Source organism: Vigna radiata, unplaced genomic scaffold (genome assembly GCF_000741045.1).
Source record: "Vigna radiata var. radiata cultivar VC1973A unplaced genomic scaffold, Vradiata_ver6 scaffold_363, whole genome shotgun sequence".
In the NCBI taxonomy this organism is placed as follows: domain Eukaryota; kingdom Viridiplantae; phylum Streptophyta; class Magnoliopsida; order Fabales; family Fabaceae; genus Vigna; species Vigna radiata.
The window spans coordinates 105,271-127,680 of NW_014542354.1; the positions used below are offsets into that span (position 1 = coordinate 105,271).

The 22,410-nt window shown below is 33.5% G+C and overlaps 2 protein-coding genes across 3 annotated transcripts; one reads left to right on the forward strand and one right to left on the reverse strand.

The window, feature by feature from the left end:
- The first annotated feature begins 366 nt into the window (after positions 1 to 366).
- On the forward strand, positions 367 to 9,380 carry LOC106779582 (phospholipase A(1) LCAT3). Of its 2 annotated transcripts, XM_014667720.2 has the most exons (11): positions 367 to 658; positions 744 to 835; positions 928 to 1,055; positions 1,799 to 1,934; positions 2,029 to 2,080; positions 3,151 to 3,251; positions 3,849 to 4,028; positions 5,113 to 5,270; positions 5,686 to 5,740; positions 8,624 to 8,677; positions 8,929 to 9,380. In XM_014667720.2, exons 1-11 carry the CDS (start codon positions 382 to 384, stop codon positions 9,106 to 9,108), a joined length of 1,413 nt encoding a protein of 470 aa, XP_014523206.2. In that variant the 5' UTR covers positions 367 to 381; the 3' UTR covers positions 9,109 to 9,380. The 2 variants fall into 2 exon arrangements, with proteins under 2 accessions (XP_014523206.2, XP_022632344.1); XM_022776623.1 differs by lacking the exons at positions 8,624 to 8,677; positions 8,929 to 9,380 and adding an exon at positions 6,790 to 8,610.
- Positions 9,381 to 16,983: 7,603 nt separating this feature from the next.
- LOC106779575 (AP2-like ethylene-responsive transcription factor BBM1) lies at positions 16,984 to 21,488 on the reverse strand. Its single transcript, XM_014667702.2, has 9 exons — positions 20,909 to 21,488; positions 20,156 to 20,714; positions 19,856 to 19,938; positions 19,675 to 19,683; positions 19,467 to 19,555; positions 19,054 to 19,127; positions 18,925 to 18,975; positions 18,632 to 18,708; positions 16,984 to 18,227 (listed from the first exon to the last, which is right to left on the reverse strand). The coding sequence occupies exons 1-9, from the start codon at positions 21,129 to 21,131 to the stop codon at positions 17,323 to 17,325; spliced, it is 2,070 nt and encodes a 689-aa protein (XP_014523188.1). The 5' UTR covers positions 21,132 to 21,488; the 3' UTR covers positions 16,984 to 17,322.
- Between the last annotated feature and the right edge of the window lie 922 nt (positions 21,489 to 22,410).

A 22,410-nucleotide genomic window follows, 5' to 3' on the forward strand; every position in this document is an offset into this window, starting at 1 on the left:
CATATGAGAAATTAAGCTCAATAATAAATAATATAAAACAGTTGAAAAAAGATAGGAACTTTGATTCGTAAACGTTAGGGACTATAGTTGTAAATTCGGACACTCAACAATAAGCCAAAGCAAATAAACCAAAGAAGGAGGATGCATATGCAAAATGGATGTCCGGATGGAGTACATTTGCACACAAACGCAAGCAGTTGAGCAGTATTTTCGCATACACAAAGGATAGTGCCGAAAAATCCAGAATCCAATGACATCTATTTCCAGCTTGGACACAAAAACAAAACCCTTTCATTTTTATTTTTCCATTTTCTCTTCACCAATAACCAAAATTAATAATAATTATATTATTTATTTATTTATTCGTACATTAATAAATAAATGGTTCGTGTGCTAGCTCACTCTAGTTACTCCTCACCAGCTTCAGTGAGAAGAAAAGAAAAGGACGAAGCCATGCGTTTTTGCCCGTGCTTTGGATCCGACGAGGCCAAGGCGATCGCCGATCGCGACCCGGTTCTGCTAGTTTCGGGCATGGGCGGCTCCATTGTGAATTCCAAGCCCAAGACATTCGGGTTCACAACCCGGGTTTGGGTCAGGCTTCTGCTCGCTGATTTGGAGTTCCGGAAGAAGATTTGGTCCCATTACAATCCCAAAACAGGTCCTACCTCTACTTCTTCTCTTTCCACCATTTCTGAGTTTTGGTTAAGTCGGTTTTGGTCTCGCAAATTGACGCGAACTCTCAGGCTACTGTGAAACGTTGGACAAGAAGTCTGAGCTTGTGGTCCCTGACGATGATCATGGCCTCTATGCGATCGATATTTTGGATCCATCGTGGGTCAGTGGCTGATTATTAATTATTTAACTTTTAATTATTTCGTTCTTTGGTTTGTTCTTGTGGCTGAGTGTTTCTCTTGTGTTGTCTGGCAGTTTACGAAGTGTGTGCATTTGACAGAGGTGTATCATTTTCACGACATGATTGAAATGCTTGTTGGATGCGGTTACGAGAAGGGAACCACGCTGTTTGGGTTCGGATATGATTTCCGCCAAAGCAATAGGTAATGCTATGAACTATAAACTTCATTTCCTGAATTTGTTATGTACCGTAGGGAGTTTTTTTTTTTTTTTTTTTATTTATAGACTCTAATAGGGTTAAAATTACACAAAATGAACTGGGCATCTTCCATGACTTCAAGTCAACTTATGAATTATTCGGATAAATTCTTCCTTAAACACTTACCTGATAAGAAAATATGAAACAAACTTCTTCTTTTAAGTTAAAATTAATCTTCGAATTTGGATTTAGGACTTAATTCAATCCTACGAAATTTAATTGTAAGATAAACATTGTCTCCACTTATCTACTTTAATTTGACTGTAACAGTGAGATCTAAACAATCATCTTTGAGGTTGTAATTAAGGTAACCCTCTACAATTAATGTGATTTTCCAATAATTAGGTTAGGTTTAAGTTAAAAATTAGCTTTTGGAGAAACTAATATGAGAAAACTTTTACAAGTTAGTTTATGGATAAGTTAATTTTAATTCTGGGAAAAAATCATTTCATTTTTTTCTTATTATTAGAGAAATTTATCCAAACAGATCCTTATGCCCCAGTTTTACTGAGTATGTCTCATTTAAATTTTCAAAAAGTCCAGTTACATAAGTTGATCTCAATTTACAAGAGAAGTTCCTTTCATTTTACCGTCTATTTTTTTTTCTGCTATACATGCTTATGGATGAGTTTAGGGTCTAACTTCACACTATGTACTCATTGTTATTATTGTTGCTGTTGATGGTAGGATTGACAAGTCAATGGAAGGTCTTAAACATAAGTTGGAGACTGCTCACAAAGCTTCTGGTGGAAGAAAAGTCAATTTAATTTCTCATTCCATGGGAGGAATTATGATCTCGTGTTTCATGTCGCTTCACAGAGATGTGTGCATAATTTTTCTCTATGACCTTGTCCTATGTATATACAGGGAGGGAACTTATATTGTAACTAGTGATTGTTTTCATTGTTCCTTGGCAGGTGTTTACGAAATATGTGAATAAGTGGATTTGCTTGGCTTGCCCTTTCCAAGGTGATTCCTTTGCTGTTGCGTGTTTTCCTTTCTTTTGGCCCCTGTTCTTTTTGGTAAACTGCACTCATTTGTATTGGTCTATGATAGAAAATTTAAGAACATTAGGTTTACTGAATATAAACTTAACATACAGAGAGAGAAGTTTCAGTAATCAATGAAAATGAATTCACTCCCCAAGAATTTGAGTTACATCAGGTTTATATAATTAGTGACATTAGCTTCTAACAGAAGGTACTAACAGAACCTAACCATCTCTTGGTTAGTTAGAGAATTCAACTGTCATAGAAGCTACTAAATTACTACTTATTGGTAAAGTAAACTTGTGGAGTAAAACTATGCCCCCAATACCCCTGCTAGCTCATGAGTGGTGAGAAGCATGCAAATCAACCACCTTGAGCTTGGACTGAAGAGCACAAAACCAAAAGGGAGAGAGAGCTTTAGTGACAATATTTGCACATTGATCAAGGTCTGGCACATGAACGGAACCATAAGAAGCTTGCCGACAAAATTCTCTTGAACAAAAAATAGGTCCAATACCATATGACATAGTCAATGTGAAAAACTCGTAAGATGAATTTGAAATAAATTCTTAACAGCGTGTGATTTATGGACAATCTGCTATTCTTCAAATTTTGTTAACTACTTAATACTAATTATTTACTCTTTGTATTCAAATGAATGTTTTCATCTCATTGATTTGATTAGCAAGGGCCCCATTAAAGTACATAATTTTATGTCCCTGTTCTTTATAAGAAACTGGATTTTTTTCTGACATTTTTCCACGCACTGGATTGAAATAAACACTGAGCCATGATTGTCTTTCAACATTAGTTACCCAGAGAAACCGGTCCCTTTTCTTGTCGAGCTTTTTTTATCTAGGGACCCTACTATAAATATATTGATGTGGTGAAAGTTTTAGAAAAATGTGCGACTATGAATATATCGGAATATTGCCATGCTCTGCGTCACAACTAAAAGAGCTTAGGATACTTTTCATTTATACGTATCTATTTCCATTTTCCCAGATGTCTTAAACCATCCTTGCTTGAATATGAATTCCACATGAACAGGAGCCCCAGGGTGCATCAATGATTCTTTATTAACTGGATTAGAGTTTGTTGATGGCTTTCAAAGCTACTTTTTTGTGAAAAGGTGGACTATGCATCAATTGGTAAATTCTTGTTCCCAAGCAAACTTTTGTGAAAAGGTGTACTATCTTTGAATTGAATTTTGACTGTTGGAAAAATATTTTTCCGAGGACAGATTTTCTTTGTATTTTTAAAATTTTAAATCAGGGCCTTGTATTTTTAAAATTTTAAATCAGGGCCTTGGGGGCGTGGTCCAGTTCAAATGAATTGCCTTTTCAAAGGAATGGATTGGATGGTGACTTACCTTTGAATCCCTGGGAACTAGTGGATATGAGCTATATACGGGGCAGAATAACTGATGGGTGCTGGAGTTGTTTTCTGCTATGAAGCTTCTAATGGCTAAGACCATTCCCCATGTATACAATTTCACACTTTCTCGGAGTGCTTCTCACTACAATTAACTATTCTGACTTAGCTATTGAAGGCCCCACACTGTTGAACCTCTCTGGCACCCATTACAGTGACTCACTGATGTCTGCAGCTCATATCTATTAGTTCTTCAGATCCAAAGCCTGGTCACAGTCCTATTCATTCATTTGAGAATAGTCCCAATTTTCTTACTTTGTGTAGCATGCGGTAAAACCACTAAGTTTTTTGGAATGATCTTTCTTACACGTTAGCTAGTGGAGTGTCCATCAGTCTATGAAATGTTGGCAAATCCATCTTATGAGTGGAAAAAGCAGCCAGAAATTCTAGTCTGGCGAAAGCATACAAAGGACGGGGACAATAACACCAATTTGGAATCTTATGGACCAACCCAGAGCATATCTTTATTTGAAGAAGCACTGCGGAATAATGAGGTAATCTATTTGAACTTTTCTTTAGGTTGATGAATCTAAGATATGTGGGCATATATGCTTTAAAATGTTCAAGGATTTATATTGTGAAGCTTCGATTTTTTTTGTATGATTACTAAGTAATTTGTTGTCATATATTAATATATGCTTTAAAATGTTCAAGGATTTTTATGTTTCTTCTCGTATCCTTTTTCTGGTTTTGGAGGATAACTTGTTCTCCCTTAGTTTTAGTTATCCCTTTCTTTGTATACTTTTTTTTTTCTGTAAAAGAATCAACATTTCAGACTATATGATTACACTTTTCTTTTATAATGTAAAAGAATGTTATTAAGGGAATATTAGTGATCACTAAATCTGATTTATAGATATATTACTGCATCAATTATTAAGGTGTTTTTGGCCTAATGGCTAATTCCTTAGCGTCACATATGAAGTTCTTCAGTTAAGTTTCTAACCATTTTGTGTCACGGCACTTCATGAGCTGCAGTTCCTTATTACTGCAGTTCTTGAGTTTGACTGGTTCTGAAAAAACCAGCCTATTTGCATATTCTTTGACCACTAATGACCAATTTGTGATTATTAGATAAGAACTGAGCAGACCTTGGATAAGTTCCAAGGTCAATCAGGAAAACTGGTTGTTTTGATCTGGTTCTGTTCTCAGAACACTTGTTGTATCTCACGTGACGTCTCTTTAAAGGAAGATCTGAAGTCAGCATGACATCTATTGCTTAGTAAGCTAAACTAATGTCATTATTAGATAAGAACTGAGCACACCTTGGATGAGTTCCAAGGTCAATCAGGAAAACTGGTTGTTTTGATCTGGTTCTGTTCTCAGAACACTTGTTGCATCTCACGTGACGTCTCTTTAAAGGAAGATCTGAAGTCAGCATGACATCTATTGCTTAGTAAGCTAAACTAATGTCATTATGCAAGTTTTATCTATAATGTCAAGTGAAAAATGATTGTGTTAGTCATGAAAACCATTCAATTTGACAGATGTTATCTTTCCTTTTCTGATACAGAAAATTTATCCTCGTGCAATTTTCCTTTTGCTTGTACCAAGGATTTATGGGTGTTATTTTTGCAGCTAAGTTATAATGGGAAAACAATACGGCTTCCCTTTAACTTTGACATCCTTGACTGGGCTATTAAAACACGACAACTTATCGCAAATGCTAAATTGCCAGATGGAGTCAGCTTCTATAACATTTACGGGACATCGTTGGACACACCTTTTGATGTTTGGTATGTTACTAAATTGTTGTTGGAAAATAGTACATCTATAAACCCGAAGCATTAATTTAGGCTTTTTTTTTTTTACCGAAGCATTAATTTAGGTTGCTAGATAAGAAAATTCGTTGAAACTGGATCACTTTGATGTTGGAATGTTTATTCTCCAACATCTTTGATCTGAATTTTACAAAGCCCGATATCAGTTTCTTATATTTTCACGTTATCTGGACTTCTCTTTATTAAGTTTAAACCCTTTTTCATATTTTGGTCTACATAAGAAGGAGAATCTTGTCATTAGAATTTGAGCTTGATACGAAGGATATTATTATCCTCTTGATAGTTTAGATGCAATGTCCACTTCTAGATATTCAAAGGTTTCTATACTATGTTTGCTTCTGAAATGTCCTGATTTTCGTGCTAAATGCAGTTATGGTTCGGAAGATTCTCCAATTGAGGACTTATCCGAAATTTGCCACACAATGGTGAGTCACTTAAATCTCTTACATGCCTAAAAGGAAGACCACTAACGAGACTCTTCTATCTTAATTCTTTAAAAATAGTTCATTTATTCTTCATCGTTGTATTATATCTTTACTTAGAGGCTAGTATTTGTCATAATCCTAAATGAGACCAGAAAATCCTGAATTTTAAATATAAACTTAAATCAATTATAGCTTTTGGGAATTAGGACTTCCTCTACAGATTGAATAGAAAACTATTAACAAGAACATGATTACTTTCTTCTAAACAAAATAAAATCTTCAAATGATTGCAAATCTAGTTTTATTCAACATTAATAACTCATTACTCACGAGTTATCTCTTTGGTGCCCCTATGATCGACCATTAGGGGTATGCAAGAGAAAAGAGGAAATTTTCACTAATCACCATGTCTACTATAGAAAAAATAAAGATGAAGTTTGAGTTTTACAAAACAACCTTACATCCTATTCATATGATCACCTCATTAAATTATTCAAATTTAATTTCTTACACAAAAGAACCTAAATTTATTGACTATAATCTCAATCTCGTGTAAATTATAAATGATCAATCAACAACATTATAGATCAAAAATGAAAAAAATCCCAAACTAAAATAATTTTGTTCCTAGCATTAATTCCAATTAAGTGCTCTTTACAATAATATAGTTTAAAAGCATTTCAAAATTTCAATCTAATCTTAATTGGTAAAGTAAACTGTGATCAAACTAATAAAGTATTTAATGCATATAATAACAGTCTAATTGCAATAAATCTTTCATAAATTTTAAATATGGCGTTTACACGAGTTTAAGTCACGTTACATCCAGTCCTAACAAAAAAGGGAAATTAATCACCAATGATATAATTAGAGAGTAATTTCTTATGATCAAAAGTTGGTCCGTGAGAATGCTAGGAGAGATGTTTTTCAGTCGTTGCTTTGAGAATTTAGGATATTCTTTGCCTATCAAAAGTTATTTAATCCCTCTGTCTAGGTCTTATTTATAAGAATCCTAATGGGCTGAGTTTATGTACTTCTTATCTTTGCAGCTAATACAATACTTAAGCGACCAACATGTCTTCGCTTAAGCAAGCAGAAACCATGCTTTAAGCGAAAGTCTCTCTTTATATCTTCTCGGCAAATTGATTGAGTTCGTTTAAGTGAGAAGACCCTTGCTCTAAGTGAATTTTCTAATGTTGTTAAATCAACGAACCATCGAAGTTGCTCCATTTACCAACATAGATAAAATAAACTCTAAAAAAATATTTTTTAAACAATAAAAGTCGAAAAGCTTAAAATATATGTTCTATGATTATTGTTAAAAATATGATTGTCAATGGAAAGTTGAATGATCTATGATCTATTTTCTTCGTTTCTGTTTGTTAGAAATGATATGAGAAACAAGACAATTTGTTTTTAATTGACTAAACAATTGGGAAAATCTCCCTAGAAAGCAATATACTGGCTCTAGATGTTTTGAGAAGTCTAGAGCCACTCCTTATTCTACTCGATCATTCCCCTAAAGTTCCTAACTTGCAGAACTTAAAGGGTCTGCACACCTCCCAGTACCCAAAGTCTTTAGTTCTCTAAGTTTTGACCAGAGATCTCTCTCTTCTCCACTATTATTTATAGGTAACATTCCTTATTTCTTCAACCAGATATCCTAACTAATTAACTAACTAAAGGGTATCCCTCATCACTCCACCCATTAGCCAAGCAATTTGTTGATGCTGAAATAGAGTCCCGTTGGTGTTCCAACTGATTGAAGCATGGTGACCAAGCTAACCAGATTTCCGCAACCCAAAATAAATTTCAATTGTCCTGTGTCAGAAACAAATGTGATAGTGTCTCCGTCCATTAATCTATATTTCTGTTTCCTGAGGTGTTTTTGGCTATGAAACACAGTGTTTCACGTTGCAGCTGAAGGTTTTCAAGGTTGTCCACCGTACTCTGCTGGGTCTTGCCCATGAGGAGACATGTGGACAATTAATCTGTTTTCTTCTCTCTCTCTCTCTCTCTCCCCCCCCCCCTCGTAGCCATTGTACATAGTACTGACATGTTGGACAGTTAAACAGTCATGTTTTTACTTGATTTTATCCATTTTGTCCTCTGCTCCCACTCATTTAGGTATGGATGTTGGATTCATCTTGTGTATTTTCATTCATGCATTTTTTCTGATTTTCCAATTCATCATTGTCACAATAATTAAAGGTTCCTTTTTGACAAAGATCTAATCTTGTTTTGGCAATGATATATAACAATAGGCTTAGTACAAGTGATATATCGGATTTTATGATCCTATACAAGCTCTAAGCCATATTTATAAAATTAATCCTGTTAAAAGGAAAGATGGAAAATATGAACAAAATAAACTTATTAAGGGAAAGATGGAAGCTCGGAGTAGGCTAATCCTACTAAGGGAAAGATGGAATTATTAATAGGCTTAACCTACGGAGGGAAAGACGGAAAATGAAAATTTTCCTGTAATAATTACAAATATAATGTGAATAGTATATAGAGATATTCTCTCATAAACTAGTGCCAATTTACAACACGACTTTTGTTTGCTTTTTTTGGCTTTTAAGGGTTTTGATAAAAATAAGAATACCATAATTTAAGGGCGGGCTGCTGCTTTTTGCAGTTCCTTCCATTTTTAGAAGGGTGTATCTTTTCCCCTCGCATTGTTTTAATTCAAGTTAGTTTTAAGAAAATATCTATAACTGGTGTGAAAGATTTTAGAAAGTTTACATAATTTTTTCTATTTTGACTCTGTATTTTGTTTTTCTTTCTGTTCCTAGGATATATTTCATTTCTTGCTAATAATACGCTGCTGTGTCTGTGCATACATGTATTAAGAAATTTCCTCGTCTATGTTTCTTTCAGCCACTATATTCTTATGTGGATGGGGATGGAACAGTTCCTGCTGAATCTGCGAAGGTACTCTCTCCGATCTTTCTGTATTTTGTAGAACACTTACCTTGAAATTTTTGTAAATTGCTTTGAGCACAGAGTAATGCCTTCAAGGGCATTTGTTTGAACTGCGTGATGCTCTCTTAATGTAGTAGTACTTACAAAATTATCTTATGATAGCAATTACTTATTCTATAAACGCGTGATTCAGTAAAATAAAATATAATGGATAGTTTATCAGTAGTAATTTATGGAGTTCTTGTGTTGTCATATAACAGGCTGATGGACTGAAAGCCACTGAAAGGGTGGGAGTTGGTGCTTCTCATCGTGGAATATTACGAGATGAGACAGTATTCCAACATATTCAAAAATGGTTGGGTGTTGAGCCAATGGTTAGCAAGCAATCTAAAACATTTAAAGTTGCAGATGCTGATCGAATCGTGCCTATGGTTCTATAACTGTTACTTTCGTTCCTCATTTACCAAAACAAAATGCCATTCCTTGCTTTACTTTTTCTTTCTTTTTTAAGAAAAAGGAAAAGAGGCTTATAAAGACTTAAAGTGCTGGTCTTGGTGCAATAAATAATTTGGCGAATGTTCAGGTAATCTAAATTGCCTAGCTGTAGTGTAATTTCATTGTAAACTTTAGGGTAAATGACCCATTTGATTCTTATTTGTGACATGCTATCTATATAATTATTGAAAGAACAAAATATTTACTTTACTCTGGACCTGTATATGTAAAAAATAGTGTAATTAATCTTTATTGTTAAGTTTTTTTCTTTTTTGATTATTTTGATATATATTACATTCTTGTGTTTTCTTAGTTTTTCATTGAAGGAAGAGAAAAACTTGAATCAAGTTAGTTTTAGTTCATGGTTTACTTGCAATTTACTTTACCTTGATGAGCTAAACTAAAATCTTGCATTTAATTAACTTTTAGTTGTTCGTGGATTTATATAAAAGTGATTGAATAATATATAAATAAAATCTTTTTTTAGTGAATTTGTATATCTTTTTGGTAAGAATAAGGATTAATTTTTATGCTGTGACCTAATGTTGATATATGAATAAAACGAATTAAAAATGAACAGATATTACATTATAAATGGTTTAACTACCGATAAAATTCCTGAAATATTAGTGAATTTTTAAATAGATTTTAAACTCTCTTTTTTCGTTGTATTCCTAAACTAAACTTTCATTTACTTTCTGCACCACCATACTTTTTCAAATGCATTTTCATGGTGAGGTTAAAAGCTCAAACTATTATCTTTGTTGTCGCCTCTTTCATTGCCACTATCATTGTCAGAAGACAAAAGGTTATACTACAAATCACTTTGGTGCTATAAGACTAATTATTGTTCCAGATGATCTAATATGAAATATTCTTCTGAATTATCTATTCTAAAATATTGTTTTTTATTATTTAATTCCAAATTCATTTTTCATCATCAATTATAAAAATAAATTGAAGAGGAACGATAGAGTTACTCTAATCCTTATAAAAAAAACACAAAAAGAAAGTCTATCTTCCAAATTTCACATAACAAAATAAGCCACAAACACATGCACCGGATTTGTGTAGTATTAGGGAGCAACATTAATTTTTATAACCCAATTTGATGACAACTTATTATTCTGTTTCAAATTGAGTAATCTTGTCATTAGTGCAGAAAAGGTTTTAAACATATGTCACTTCCACAATCGGCGTCTATACGAGTGACGTTAATTGAACGTCGAAATTTCAAATAACCGATGTTTATTTAGACGTCAGTTCGTGCCATCCCCGACGTCGAAGATCACTATATAGACATCGGATTAGGCCTCAACCGACGTTTAATGGCACTATATAGACGTCGGCCTATGCCTTAGCTGACGTCTACGGAAATATAGAGGTCGAACATGTTACTAACCGACGTATATGGTCACTATAGACGTCCGACATAGCACTAACCGACGTTTAAGATAGCAGTTGTGTTTTAGTGCAATTTTGGTCCTGTTTTAAGATAGCCTAGTAGCACACTCTCCCTTCGCTAGTTTCCCAACCAAAAAAGTTTGTGTCTTTTGCATCTCTTATGACATTTCAACCCAAAACAGAACCTGGGTCCATGCCTAGTTCCCATTCAACTGCAAAAGGGAAAGATTACGATGACACGAACTAGATAAGGACCCAAGTTCCATTTTGAGTCGAAACGCCATAAAACATCCAAAAGACATCGCTTTTCTTGTGAGGAAGCTAGCAATGGGAGAATGTGGTAGAATGTGGTACTATGATACCCAAAGAGAGGATCAAAATTGCACTAAAACACAACGAAAACACATTTTAATTGTTATTAGATGATAGACACCAATTTAATCGGACTAAAACAAAGTTTAAACGGTTGAAATAAAAAAAAAAAAAAAGCACCTACAATGCAATACTGCGAGAGAGAGAAAAGGAGAGGAGGAAGAAGATGATGTGCGAGTAACTGCGAGTTCGCGGTTTATTTAAGATGAATTTATGTGTCGATCATCGTACCAACCGACGTCTATAGACGTCGGCTACATCACTAATCTAACGTCCAAGAGACTTTTCACCTACCTTTTTTAGGCCATTTAGACATCGGATGCAGGAGTAATTTGACGTCTAAAGCGCTAAACGAAGTGACTTTTCAATAACCGGTCAATCCAGTAGATGACGGGGACCTGGGGGGCCGACGTCTATGCACTAATAGATGTTGGTCCTGAACAAAGGGACATCTATTTTTCTGCGGGGTAAGTGAATCGCATTAATTGCAGCCAAATAGACGTCGGCTGTCTGAATAAACCGACGTCCAAGAAACTATTCAACTGCCTTTTCAGGCCATTTAGATGCCGGACGACAGGGCGCTGACATCCAAAGCGCTGAACGAAGTGACTTTTCAATAACCGATCAGTCCAATAGACGTCGGTCCTGTACCAAGTGACGTCTACGCGCTTGCGAGGTAGGTGAATCGCATTAATTGGAGCAAGATAGACGTCTAGCCCCCCGTAACCAACGTCTATATAGTAGAAATAGACTGACTTCTCATCTACCTGTCAGACCCATGAACGTCTATTTAGGGTGAAACTGACGTCTACACTATCATAGATGCCAGTCTACCCACAAACCGACATCTATATGGCCAACTTATTTACGAAAATGCCACTGGTCAGTCATATACGTCTCGCCGCTTCATAACCGATGTCTAAGGAGTGACGTTAAACAACGATTTTGCACTAATGTGTCTTTTATTATAACGTAATTCTAATATTTTAGATTATATAGTAATATTTTATTTCAAAATACGTAATATCAACATTCTTGATTATATAACGTAAAAAGTATTCTTCTAGAATCTAAAATTTATTCTGATTATAATATGGTAAAAGCATATTAGTACATTTTATTTATATTAAGAAGGTGGAACAAGAAAGTACAGGGATAAAGGAAGAAATAGTTATGAAAATGTTTCTTTTTGTGTTTTTTCAAATTGTTCTTTAGACTCCAATTACATCTCGAGTGTTTCTTCCTGCACTCTTGTATTCCAAAAATAATATTCTTTAATAAATTCTCGTTAAAAGTTTTTTTTTGAAAATTTCAACCGATTTCAAAATTTATTAAAGATTTAGAAAATCTTTTAACGAATTTCAAAATTTATTGAAGAATTTTTTAATAGATTTCGATATTTATTGAAGAAAAAAAATGAGATATAGAGTTTTTTAAAATGTAAAAAATAGTTTTGAAATTTTTAAAAAATGTAGGAGTACAAGAAAAAATATGGAGTGGTAGAAGAAGAAACATTCTTACATCCTTTATGTAAAATGCAATTAGATTGTAATTTTATGATCCAAGTTTAATTTTGGATAATTTCTTTCAAAAACATAACACTTTCTTTCTTTACTTGGATAAAGTTCAAATTGTTCATGGATTGAAAATATTTTGCATTGGATAATTCAATTTTCTATTTTACAATGTACAATTTAAAATCTAAAATATATTTCAAATTACAAAATGCAAAAACGCAGATTATATACAATAATATATTTTAAATTAGAAAATATATTTTGAATTATTTAATTTATAATATGTTTTTAAATTGTATAATCTAAAATACATTTTTATATTGCATAATCCAAAATATGTTTTATGTAATTTAGTAATTTAGAATACATTTCTAGATCCATAAATAATTTCAAATAAATTATGCAATCCAAAAAGTATATTTCTAGATTTCGCAATTAAAAAATCTAAAGCATGGACAATTTAGACTTTTTCAACATCCTTCTGTTGTGCATATAAAAAAGTGCATAAAGAAACTAAAAGAGTAGAGGAAGAAACTTGGGGGTGTCTTTTTTTTTTTGGCTTTCTTTCTTGCACCCCGTATTTTTCTTTTGTCCTCTCCAATTTCACCGTGGTACCCATTATAACCTTATAGATTATATATATTTCACAGATTTCAGTTTCGAAATTTTCTGGATTTTGAAAATTCATTCTGAATTTTTCAGATTTCAAAATTTGATGATGATTTTTTTCAGATTTTAAAATTCAGTTTGGATTTTTAGAAATTGGATTTTGAAATCTAATTTTAGATTTTGAAATCTGATTTTAAATTTTTCAGTATTTTGAAACTTGGTTTTGAATTTCCTTTAATTCAAAATGTGGTTGTGAATTTTCAAATTTCAAAATCCGATTCTAAGTTTTCTCATATTTTAAATTCAGATTTAACGAATTTCTAAATATTTAAAATCCAACTTTGGATTTTCAGAAATCTAATTTCAAAATTTAGTCCTAAAATTTTTATTTATTGGGTTTTGAAATAGGATTATGTGTTAGAGTTTTTCTATTTATTAGATTTCGAAATTTAATTTCTGTGAGTACAAATGAGATGAAGAATATTTGAAAGAGGATGGTGTCGTTTTGTGAGTGTACAAATGAGATGAAGGAGGTGCAGATGGAGGATGAGGCACAAATGGGGTGTTCTAAGAAATATTCCACTAGAAAAGCTATTAAAGAAAATCACTATCTGCAAACTAAAAATGTTGTAAAGTTGAAGCTATATATTTGAAGTGTTTGAGAAGGCAAAGAGAGTAACAACGTTATTCATTGTTTTGGGACACAAAGTAATGTATACAAAGTTGCATGTGGGTTTTGGTCAATGTGTCTTGATGGATCTTGTGCTATAGCTTCTGCATGTTCATCTTATATCTTATTTGGTGGCCAAGGCATCATGGTTCATACCAAACAAAACAAGTGAAACTATTATTGTTTGAGCTTAAATATTGCTTATAGCGAGGTTGATTGTGGTATTCTTCAGAGGACAAGGATTAGACAATGTACAACTTCATTACACATTGTTGGAAGTAGGAATATCAAATTGGCGAAGCTCAACAAACTATGCATTTATTTAACCATTTGGTTCATGTGATTGTGAGTCATTGCCATCAATAAGTTTTCAATTCTAATTTTTTTTTCTCTTCTCTTAATTAATAAATTGTTATTTTAGTCACGAATAATAGTAGGATGACACACATTTACATTTATTTGAGACACATAACAAAGATAAAATGGTCATAAAAGAGTAAACTTTTATAGTTTTTCGAAAAAGAAAAAAAATAATAACAATTTGACACGATGATTTACTGACACTCAAATGACACACTGTGAGTACCAATAATGACTTTATTCAACCAATCACACTGTATCATTTTACAAATTAATGACATGACACCGTATGAAATGAATGTATTTAACACGTTGATGTGTCATGGTACTAGTACTCAGAAAAGAAAGTGAAAAGTGAAAAACTATAATATCAAATGAACGTAAAAAATCATGTATGTCAAAATATATTTTTCTTTAATCATTATACAAATTACTAGTACTAAAAATTTTATTTCGTCACTGTGCTTATTTGTGATAGATGTCATTTAATAATTATTTCAATCACAAATCACAACTTGCTTATTTTGGTCACTAAATAACTTTTTTTTTTTTATATATACAAATTAGTAAAATGGAATCAATGAGTTAATTAAATTATAAAAGAAAAATATTAATAAGAATTGAATATAGTAATGAAGAATTGGTTAAGAAATAGTCATTAGGGTTGTGGTGAATATTTTATTATTATATAAAGAATGTTGATAAATAGTGGAAGGAAGGGTAGGTAGTCAAAGTCAAAAAAGTTGAAATCCCAAACAGAGTTTCCACAAGCACAAAGCTAGGGCATTGGATTTGATAAATTAATAAAAGCCCCAAGAAAAAGACATGAATGAGCATTCCTAGAGCTTGTTAGCTTACGATAGGATTCTATTTGAGAACTTAGACACAGACGCACATGCATGAAGCATGCATTTTTTTAATATTCGACTATTCCAACCCAAATCCCATAATCTCTTCAAACTTCCAACATCAAAAGGGTTTTTAACTTCAATAAACAAAATTATTGTTCTAACACACCTTTTCTTATTCAGTCTTTGAAATAATGAACATTGGATAAATTTTGTGGAAAATTATACACTTTATTCAAAGGATAAAGATACTTACACAACATTTTTTTGATAACATTTGAATATCATCATATGTGTCATTGTGTGATTGGTCTATGGTAGTGTCATTGTGTCATTTGGACCAATCACACAATAACACATATGATGATATTTAAATGTTGTCAAAAAAATATTGTTTATGTATACCCTTATTCAAAAAGACTATTTACAAGTTATTAAATAAAAGAAGTATATCAATGGAAGCATTAAAAAAAGGTCTTGCCAACACTATTTTTACTTGCTTTTTTAGTAAAAGACAAAAGTTCAAGCTAAAGATGTCACTAGCTATATATTGCTCAAGTCCAACAAATTATATCCCATACCCAAAAAGCATGAAAATAGCTTAAAAAATGGTTAAATAGGAACCTCTGGGCCCCTAATTTGGTGGTTCCATCACTCACCCACTAAAGCCATGCAGTGGGGTCAAAACCTAAGGATTGAGTTACCAAGTGATGAGACATGTTAATGAATATTAATCATACATGCAAAACTTTAGAATAATTGCCTTTTAATTAATACTTACGATGGCTAATGTTTGCATGGACATCATAATTTATGTAATCTATAAGCTTATATTTATATGTTTGCATGTCAATTGATAGCAAGCAATTATATACTAACACACTAAGGATTACTTTTTTCCAAAAAACAACTAAAAGCTTACATTTTTTTTTTCAAAAAAATTATTTTGAAGAATTACTAACACACTAAAAATTATTTTGAAGAAATTGTGTATAAATGAAAGTGGTGGGTAATTGAAATTTGTTTTAGGGTTAAAGTTAATTATGAATAAAGTTGCTTTATCTCTTAATTGATTGCATGCAATTACTCACACACTAAAAATTAATTTTTTTTTTCAAGTTTACATCTTTTTTCTGAAAAGAATTCATTTTTGAAGTATAAATGCAAAAGGGTGTGTAAATGAAAATGTGGGTAATTGGTTTAGTTTAGGGTTAAAGTTATATTGATGAAAAGTTAGTAGTGTAATAAATAGAGAGATAAAGCATGGGAACAAAAAGTAAGGAAAAGGATTGCGACCCACTACACTAGTACATGCTACAACACTTTAACAAAGTTCACTTTTCTTGGAAATCTCTTTGATGAAGAAGGGCAGTGTTTGTGCATGGATAAGGGTGAAAACAATCTGCAACAAGCAGATGCTCAGACACAGAAATCATTCATAAAATAATATTAGGTTTTCTTTCCTAGGAGGCACGGGTACTCCGCTGATTTCTCCGATGAATTTCGATTTCCTTCCCTCATTGTTTCCTTCACTTGTTTTCATGCCATTTTTATCACTTATTCAACTCTTGTTATTATATTCATTCTTCATCATTTTTATCACCCTCACCACAAACAAACAAGGAGTGAAAAAGGCCAAATAAAAAAGAAATATTCACTTTGTTCTTTTCTCTTTCAATGAACCACCACCAAAACACAACACCCCTATACTACCTATGTAAAACCAAACAACACTGTCACTTTTCTTTCTCTGTCTGTCTCTTCACAATCTTCCTAAATCATTTTTTCTTAATTACTACTATTCATGAATAATCAACTTATTAAACATTACACCTTTACTTTTTATATTATGCATGTGCTTACAACTTTAGTTTTTATACTCATTCTCTCACTTTATTCTCATTGCATCATATTGACATTCCTCTATTTCTGAATAATTAAACAAGAACATATACATATCAACACACGTTTGTTAAATTTAAGTAATATATGAAAAAGGAAGAATTCTTGTTAAGAAAAAGCTAGTGCCAAGCATATACATTGATGAAAACTCCACCCTTTGTATGATCCTTGTTATTCCAGAATTACAAAACCCGTTGAAAATAAAGAAAGAAGCATCCCAATGATCTATCTGTCCACATGTTAATCACCAAAATTCACAGCAAATGGTTCTGCCATGTCTAAACTTGAGGCTAGCTAGATTACTTAGACCAGACCCTAGTGAAATAAGGATCTGCAAGTTAGAGATGATGAAAGAAACACTATATTCTAATCTTGAAAAGGTGCACACTGTCAAATTAGGAGGAAGAAGAAAGTCAGAAATATATGCATCATTGTGATCATCACCTTGGTGACTCAAACTTCTCCCCAGTTTTCCATCTATTCATGCAATAACGAGAAGGGTGGAGCAGCATGGCAGAGAGTCATGCTGGTAGACCTAGGTGCAAGAGTTGGAATTGCAGTTGGAACCCAAGTGTTGCATGCAGAGCCTTGATCATATTTCACTGCATCTACAGAAGCTGATTGCTGTTGGGAAAGATAATAAAAGTTCCTTGCATGTGCATGATAAGCATCATTCGATCCATAAACACCTTCATAACCAAGTACCTTCATCTCATTATCACCAAAACCATTGCTTCCTCTTTGATTATTATGATCACCGTCACTTGCAACAACTGTACCAGTCCCAATAGGTATCACATAGCCCCCACCACCTCCATAACCATCATAAACCACCGAGTTAGACGAAGAGCTATTGTCAATGGAAGCAGAATCCATGTTCATGATAGGGTGCAACCCGGAATTTGTGTGGAAAAAGTTGTGTGTGCCGTTATTCCCTAGCTGTAGTTGATGAATCTCAGGATAAGACAAAGGATGAGAGGTATCAGAATTGTCGTGCTGTTCTTGCTTGCACCATAGTCTCTGTCCATAAGGGTAGTGCATGGCGGTGCAAGGTTGAGGTTGGTGGAATGAAAGACCATTGTGCCAGTTCTGATGAGTTGTTGCTGTTCCTCCTCCTGCATAGTTGTTGCTGATACCTTGAGTAAGGTGAGAGTTCAAGATGCTGCTATGATGATCTTCTTGGTCTGTTCTATGAGCTTCCACGTTGAGTTCCACCTGTTCCATGTCCTTCAAACGCTTGGCGGCACCACCAATTGGCAAAGTAGTACTCTCAAGTATGCTCTTCACATCGTATCTGCTCATGTCAAAGTTCGTAACAGCACTCAGTCCTCGGAATTTTATGGCCGCAACATCATAAGCCTCTGCTGCTTCTTCTTGAGTGCCTGAAAATTTTATCATCAGTAAAAAAACATAGATGCAGTTTCATTGGTTTTGGATCAAATGCATGCACTGCAACTGCGTTAATTTCGTCAGTTATCAAACATGCACATTTACTTTATGAAATTAATATTTCTGCAGATCATTATTATCATTTGGTCACCTGAATGGCAATAAATGTGTCTTTAATTTCTTCATTTTTGTTGCTTCGAGGTGATGTTCACTTTTTACCTACCTTCTTCTATCTAGTTGCTTCTCACAACAGACTCTATGATTAAGTTTTTCAAAGTTCTTCCTTTAAAAAATAAAATTCGATGACTGAAATTATTCTATGTATGCATATCTTCAAATTTGATGAAAGACTGTCATATCTGCTTCAAATGATTTTGGGTCTAAAATATAAGCTTACTGAATGTTCCCAAGTAAAGATCCTTGTTGCCTGCAACTCTCCCAATCCTTGCTTGCCATCTACCATGTTGATGGTGTCTGCAATCATATATCATTTAAATTAACAGAACCATACTATATATATGATATAAACATAGCATAAACTAACATCAGTTAAAATTCAAATACCAAATTATTGCAAATGCTTCAAATAAAAAAAAAAAAGTAATTTTAATTTACCATGCTGATCACATATATATGTATTATAGACTTTTGTGTACATAATAGAGTCTATATATATAGTCAACTATATACCTTGTTACTCCTCGATAAATGGATGCACCGCGAGAAAACCCACTGCTCTTCCTGCATCAATGAGATTTTTTATTGTGAATATCATTGTTTAAAAAATTAATAAAAGTTGTATTTGACACTTGCAAATACCTTCTCAATGACGCAACGTACTCTTGCCTGGTCATGTGCTTCATTTCTTCCACCTCCTTCTCATAGTGGCTAATCTAAAATGCATTGATTGTTGAGGGAGACATAAAGTATTCCATGTCAAAAGATTACATCAAGTGATCATGTACACATACATAGTTTGCATTATCAGACAAATAACAGTTCCTCCTAGGAAAAGACACATCCCATCAAATGAGGAAACTTTTTTCATCCTACAGGGACACCAACTAAACAATCTGCCCTCGAGTACCATGATGCCATAACTTGTTTCGTTAATACCAATACCAACTTTGTATAAAGCAATGTGTGCAAACAGCAACCTTAATTTAGTGAACATAAACAGGAAAAAAAAACGAAAAAAAGTGACAAAACAAAATCAAGAAATGACAGCTTACTGGAAAATTTGTTGTTGTAGTTGTTCCCCAGTATTTTAGTGCTGCCAAATCATAGGCTCTAGCTGCCTTTTCTTCTTTGTCATAGCCTCCTGAAAGTAGTAACAACAAATGATCACCAATGTTAACGAATTTTATGGTTCTTTTCTTTACTTTTTTAAGGAAAAAAAAAAAGAGATAATTCAACATAAGTGTATATTTTTCTACTCACCCAAGTAAACTAAAAGGTCATGTATGTTGAAGAAAGTCATTGTCCCATAATGGATGTCGAGACGAGGAACACAGATAAACAGTGTCGGTTAGTAATAAACAATGAAAAGGAAAAGAAAGAAAAAGAAAAACATTGACAACATTAAGCATAGAACTCTAGAGGAACATGGTAGATCATTTACCTTGTCTTCCTTTGCGAGTTTGTCCCTCTCTTCTGCAGCTATTATCCCACAGATGAGCCTCGTATCTCCCAGTCCACCTATGCCTTCAATAAAGTAAAAACAGAACGGAATAATTTCATCATCATTTCAAAATAAAAAGTAAAAAAAAAAAGAAAAAAGGGAACTTGTTCCAACAACAATGAACTGACTGAAGTAACCTTTTAACTGAGATTTGAAGCAGATATGAAAGATTTGGGACAGTTAATTTAAAATATAGTGATACAGATTTTTTATTAGGGTAAATAAAATGAGAAAAAAAACCTTGTTACACCACGGTATATAGAAGTTCTTTGTCCAAAGGTGTCAATGGACTTTCTGGGTGCAGATTCAGTGGCTCCTGTTGGGGTGATATCAAGTGCAGTAGTTGTTGGTGGTTGTTTGTTATCTGAAGAACTCTCTCCATTTTCCACATTTGCAGAGAGAACAGGAAGTGAAGTGTTGGATTGTGAACCAGTACTCATAGAAAGTGAGAGAGTCTGCACACTACTTCCACTGTTCCCACCTCCACTTTCATTGTTGTTGTTTTCTGAGGGTGGTGGTTGGTTCCTCAGCCATGTCTTTATCATGGATAACCCTATGGAGTTACTATTGCTTGTGCTACTGCCGCCACTGGTGGCCACTGGCTGACTTGGAAACATGTAATCTGTTGAGGCTGAGTTACCACCGTAGGTTTGGTCATGTTCTCCAAATGAATGTCCTCCCAGGAAGTTTTCAAGCTTTGGTTGCTGTTGCTGATGTTGATGTTGATCGTTGTTCATGTTTTGGTTACTGCATGAAGTTCCTAACAGCAAGTTTTGACTGTTGTAGTTCTCTTTCCAATCTGAGAAATGAGAAGCAAAGATTAAAAGAAAAGCAAAAAACCAACCACTTTGAAATATATAGTATCAACCAAAAACAAATCCTTCTTAGGATTTTTCCATTTTTGGTATGTGGAATAGTGAAGGGCTTGCACTGGTGGAAAATCCAAGAAAAGCAAGACATGTTAGATGTAAAGTTATGGAAGAGAGTGAAAACCTTGAACGGTGTTGTGAATGTCATATATGCCGCCATAAGAAGGAAGATTGGCTAGATGAGGAGTTGAGTCAGAAGTGAGATTAAAACAGTTTCCTGCAACATCAGTGCTTGAGATTCCAGCAGGGTTGAAGCCAAAACGGGAAGGTGCTGTTTGAGAGTGATCTTGACTAGAAGGGTGTTCTTGAGGAGAGAGAGAAAACCCCAACAAGTTCATAGACCCCATGAGTGGTGATAATGCTTATTGAATATCACAAAGAGATCACAAAACCTTCAAAGAACTCTTGAGAAGTAGATTATATATAGGATGAAAGTAGTAGCGGTTTGTGCATGTAGCAGAAGAAGCAGCAGCAGCATATAGTTTTTATATGAAAAGGGTATGAAGAAAAGCAGAAGGAGGAGAAGAAGAAGGGTCAAATTCTTGAAGAGCTCAAAGATTGAAAAAAAACATTTATAGCATAGAGATGAGAGATCATTTATAGTATATTTAAACTATATTTATATACTCTGAATTTTCTCTTTCTGAAGACGATATGCAATACACACGCGCATACAATAGAAAGGAGACGCGTAGAAGATATCCTAGGGCACTTTGAAAATCTTTGAACCACTTCGGTTCAAAGGCTAATGAAAAGATATAACCACACACAAACACATTCAGAGAGAACCGTTTCGTAATAAATACTCCAAACACAACCCTAGTTGAGTTGCTCTCGGCGTTGCAAAATAATGCATTTTCATTCGAACCTTTTCTCATCAGTTATGACTTGTGACACATGAAAAAATTTTCTGATGTGATATGTGATATCACTCTTTTCTTAGTAAAGTGAAAAGTTAGATATTATGAACTTTGATTTCTTAATTAATTTTTTTTCAAAGTTATGGAAAAGACATCAATGGTTAAGAAATCAATAAATGAACTTGTTTTTATTAAAGAAATCTAGCTAGTATGTGTATAAATACTAGTTCTGATATCTTAATATTATTTTATGCAGGATCATCATTAGAGAAATTGTATAAAATGATTTTTCTGACAGGTTAATTTGATTTTTTTTGACTGTTTGTAACTATTAGATTTTGCTGAATTGTAGTTTTTTCAAAGATAAGCTACTCATTGTTCATATGCATAAACACGTGTGGACATGAATGATCAGTCTGGTGCATAATTGAACATGTATTAGTTTTTTTAGTATATATATTTGTGTACGGACACTGATAAAGTTATTATGTATGAAAATGTATGTTCACTCCATAGATAGAATGTTTAAGAAAGAAAAGTCACATGTAGAAGCGTGTTTTTACAAAGGTTGTGTGAGAGGAACCTTTGAAAGTGTTGTAAAAGGTTAAAAATATGATGTTGAATAATGTGGTCTGGGAGAAGAATGGTTGTTGTTGTTGTATTCTCTTTCATGGCTGTAAACACCTGTAGTGTAGGGGAAGTTGAAATAATAATTTTCTGACAAAATAGCGTGACAAAAAACCACACGCAGCCCCTCGCCACACCC

Bases quoted from the DNA above. Each gene is read 5' to 3' on its own strand.
- LOC106779582 (XM_014667720.2), top strand. From the start codon at position 382: ATGGTTCGTGTGCTAGCTCACTCTAGTTACTCCTCACCAGCTTCAGTG. The intron at 836-927 runs GTCAGTGGCTGA...GTTGTCTGGCAG, and splicing joins ATATTTTGGATCCATCGTGG to TTTACGAAGTGTGTGCATTT. The intron at 4,029-5,112 runs GTAATCTATTTG...TTATTTTTGCAG, and splicing joins AAGCACTGCGGAATAATGAG to CTAAGTTATAATGGGAAAAC.
- LOC106779575 (XM_014667702.2), bottom strand. From the start codon at position 21,131: ATGGGGTCTATGAACTTGTTGGGGTTTTCTCTCTCTCCTCAAGAACAC. The intron at 19,128-19,466 runs GTAAGCTGTCAT...AATGCATTTTAG, and splicing joins CTACAACAACAAATTTTCCA to ATTAGCCACTATGAGAAGGA. The intron at 18,228-18,631 runs GTAAGCTTATAT...TAAAATTTTCAG, and splicing joins TCTTTACTTGGGAACATTCA to GCACTCAAGAAGAAGCAGCA.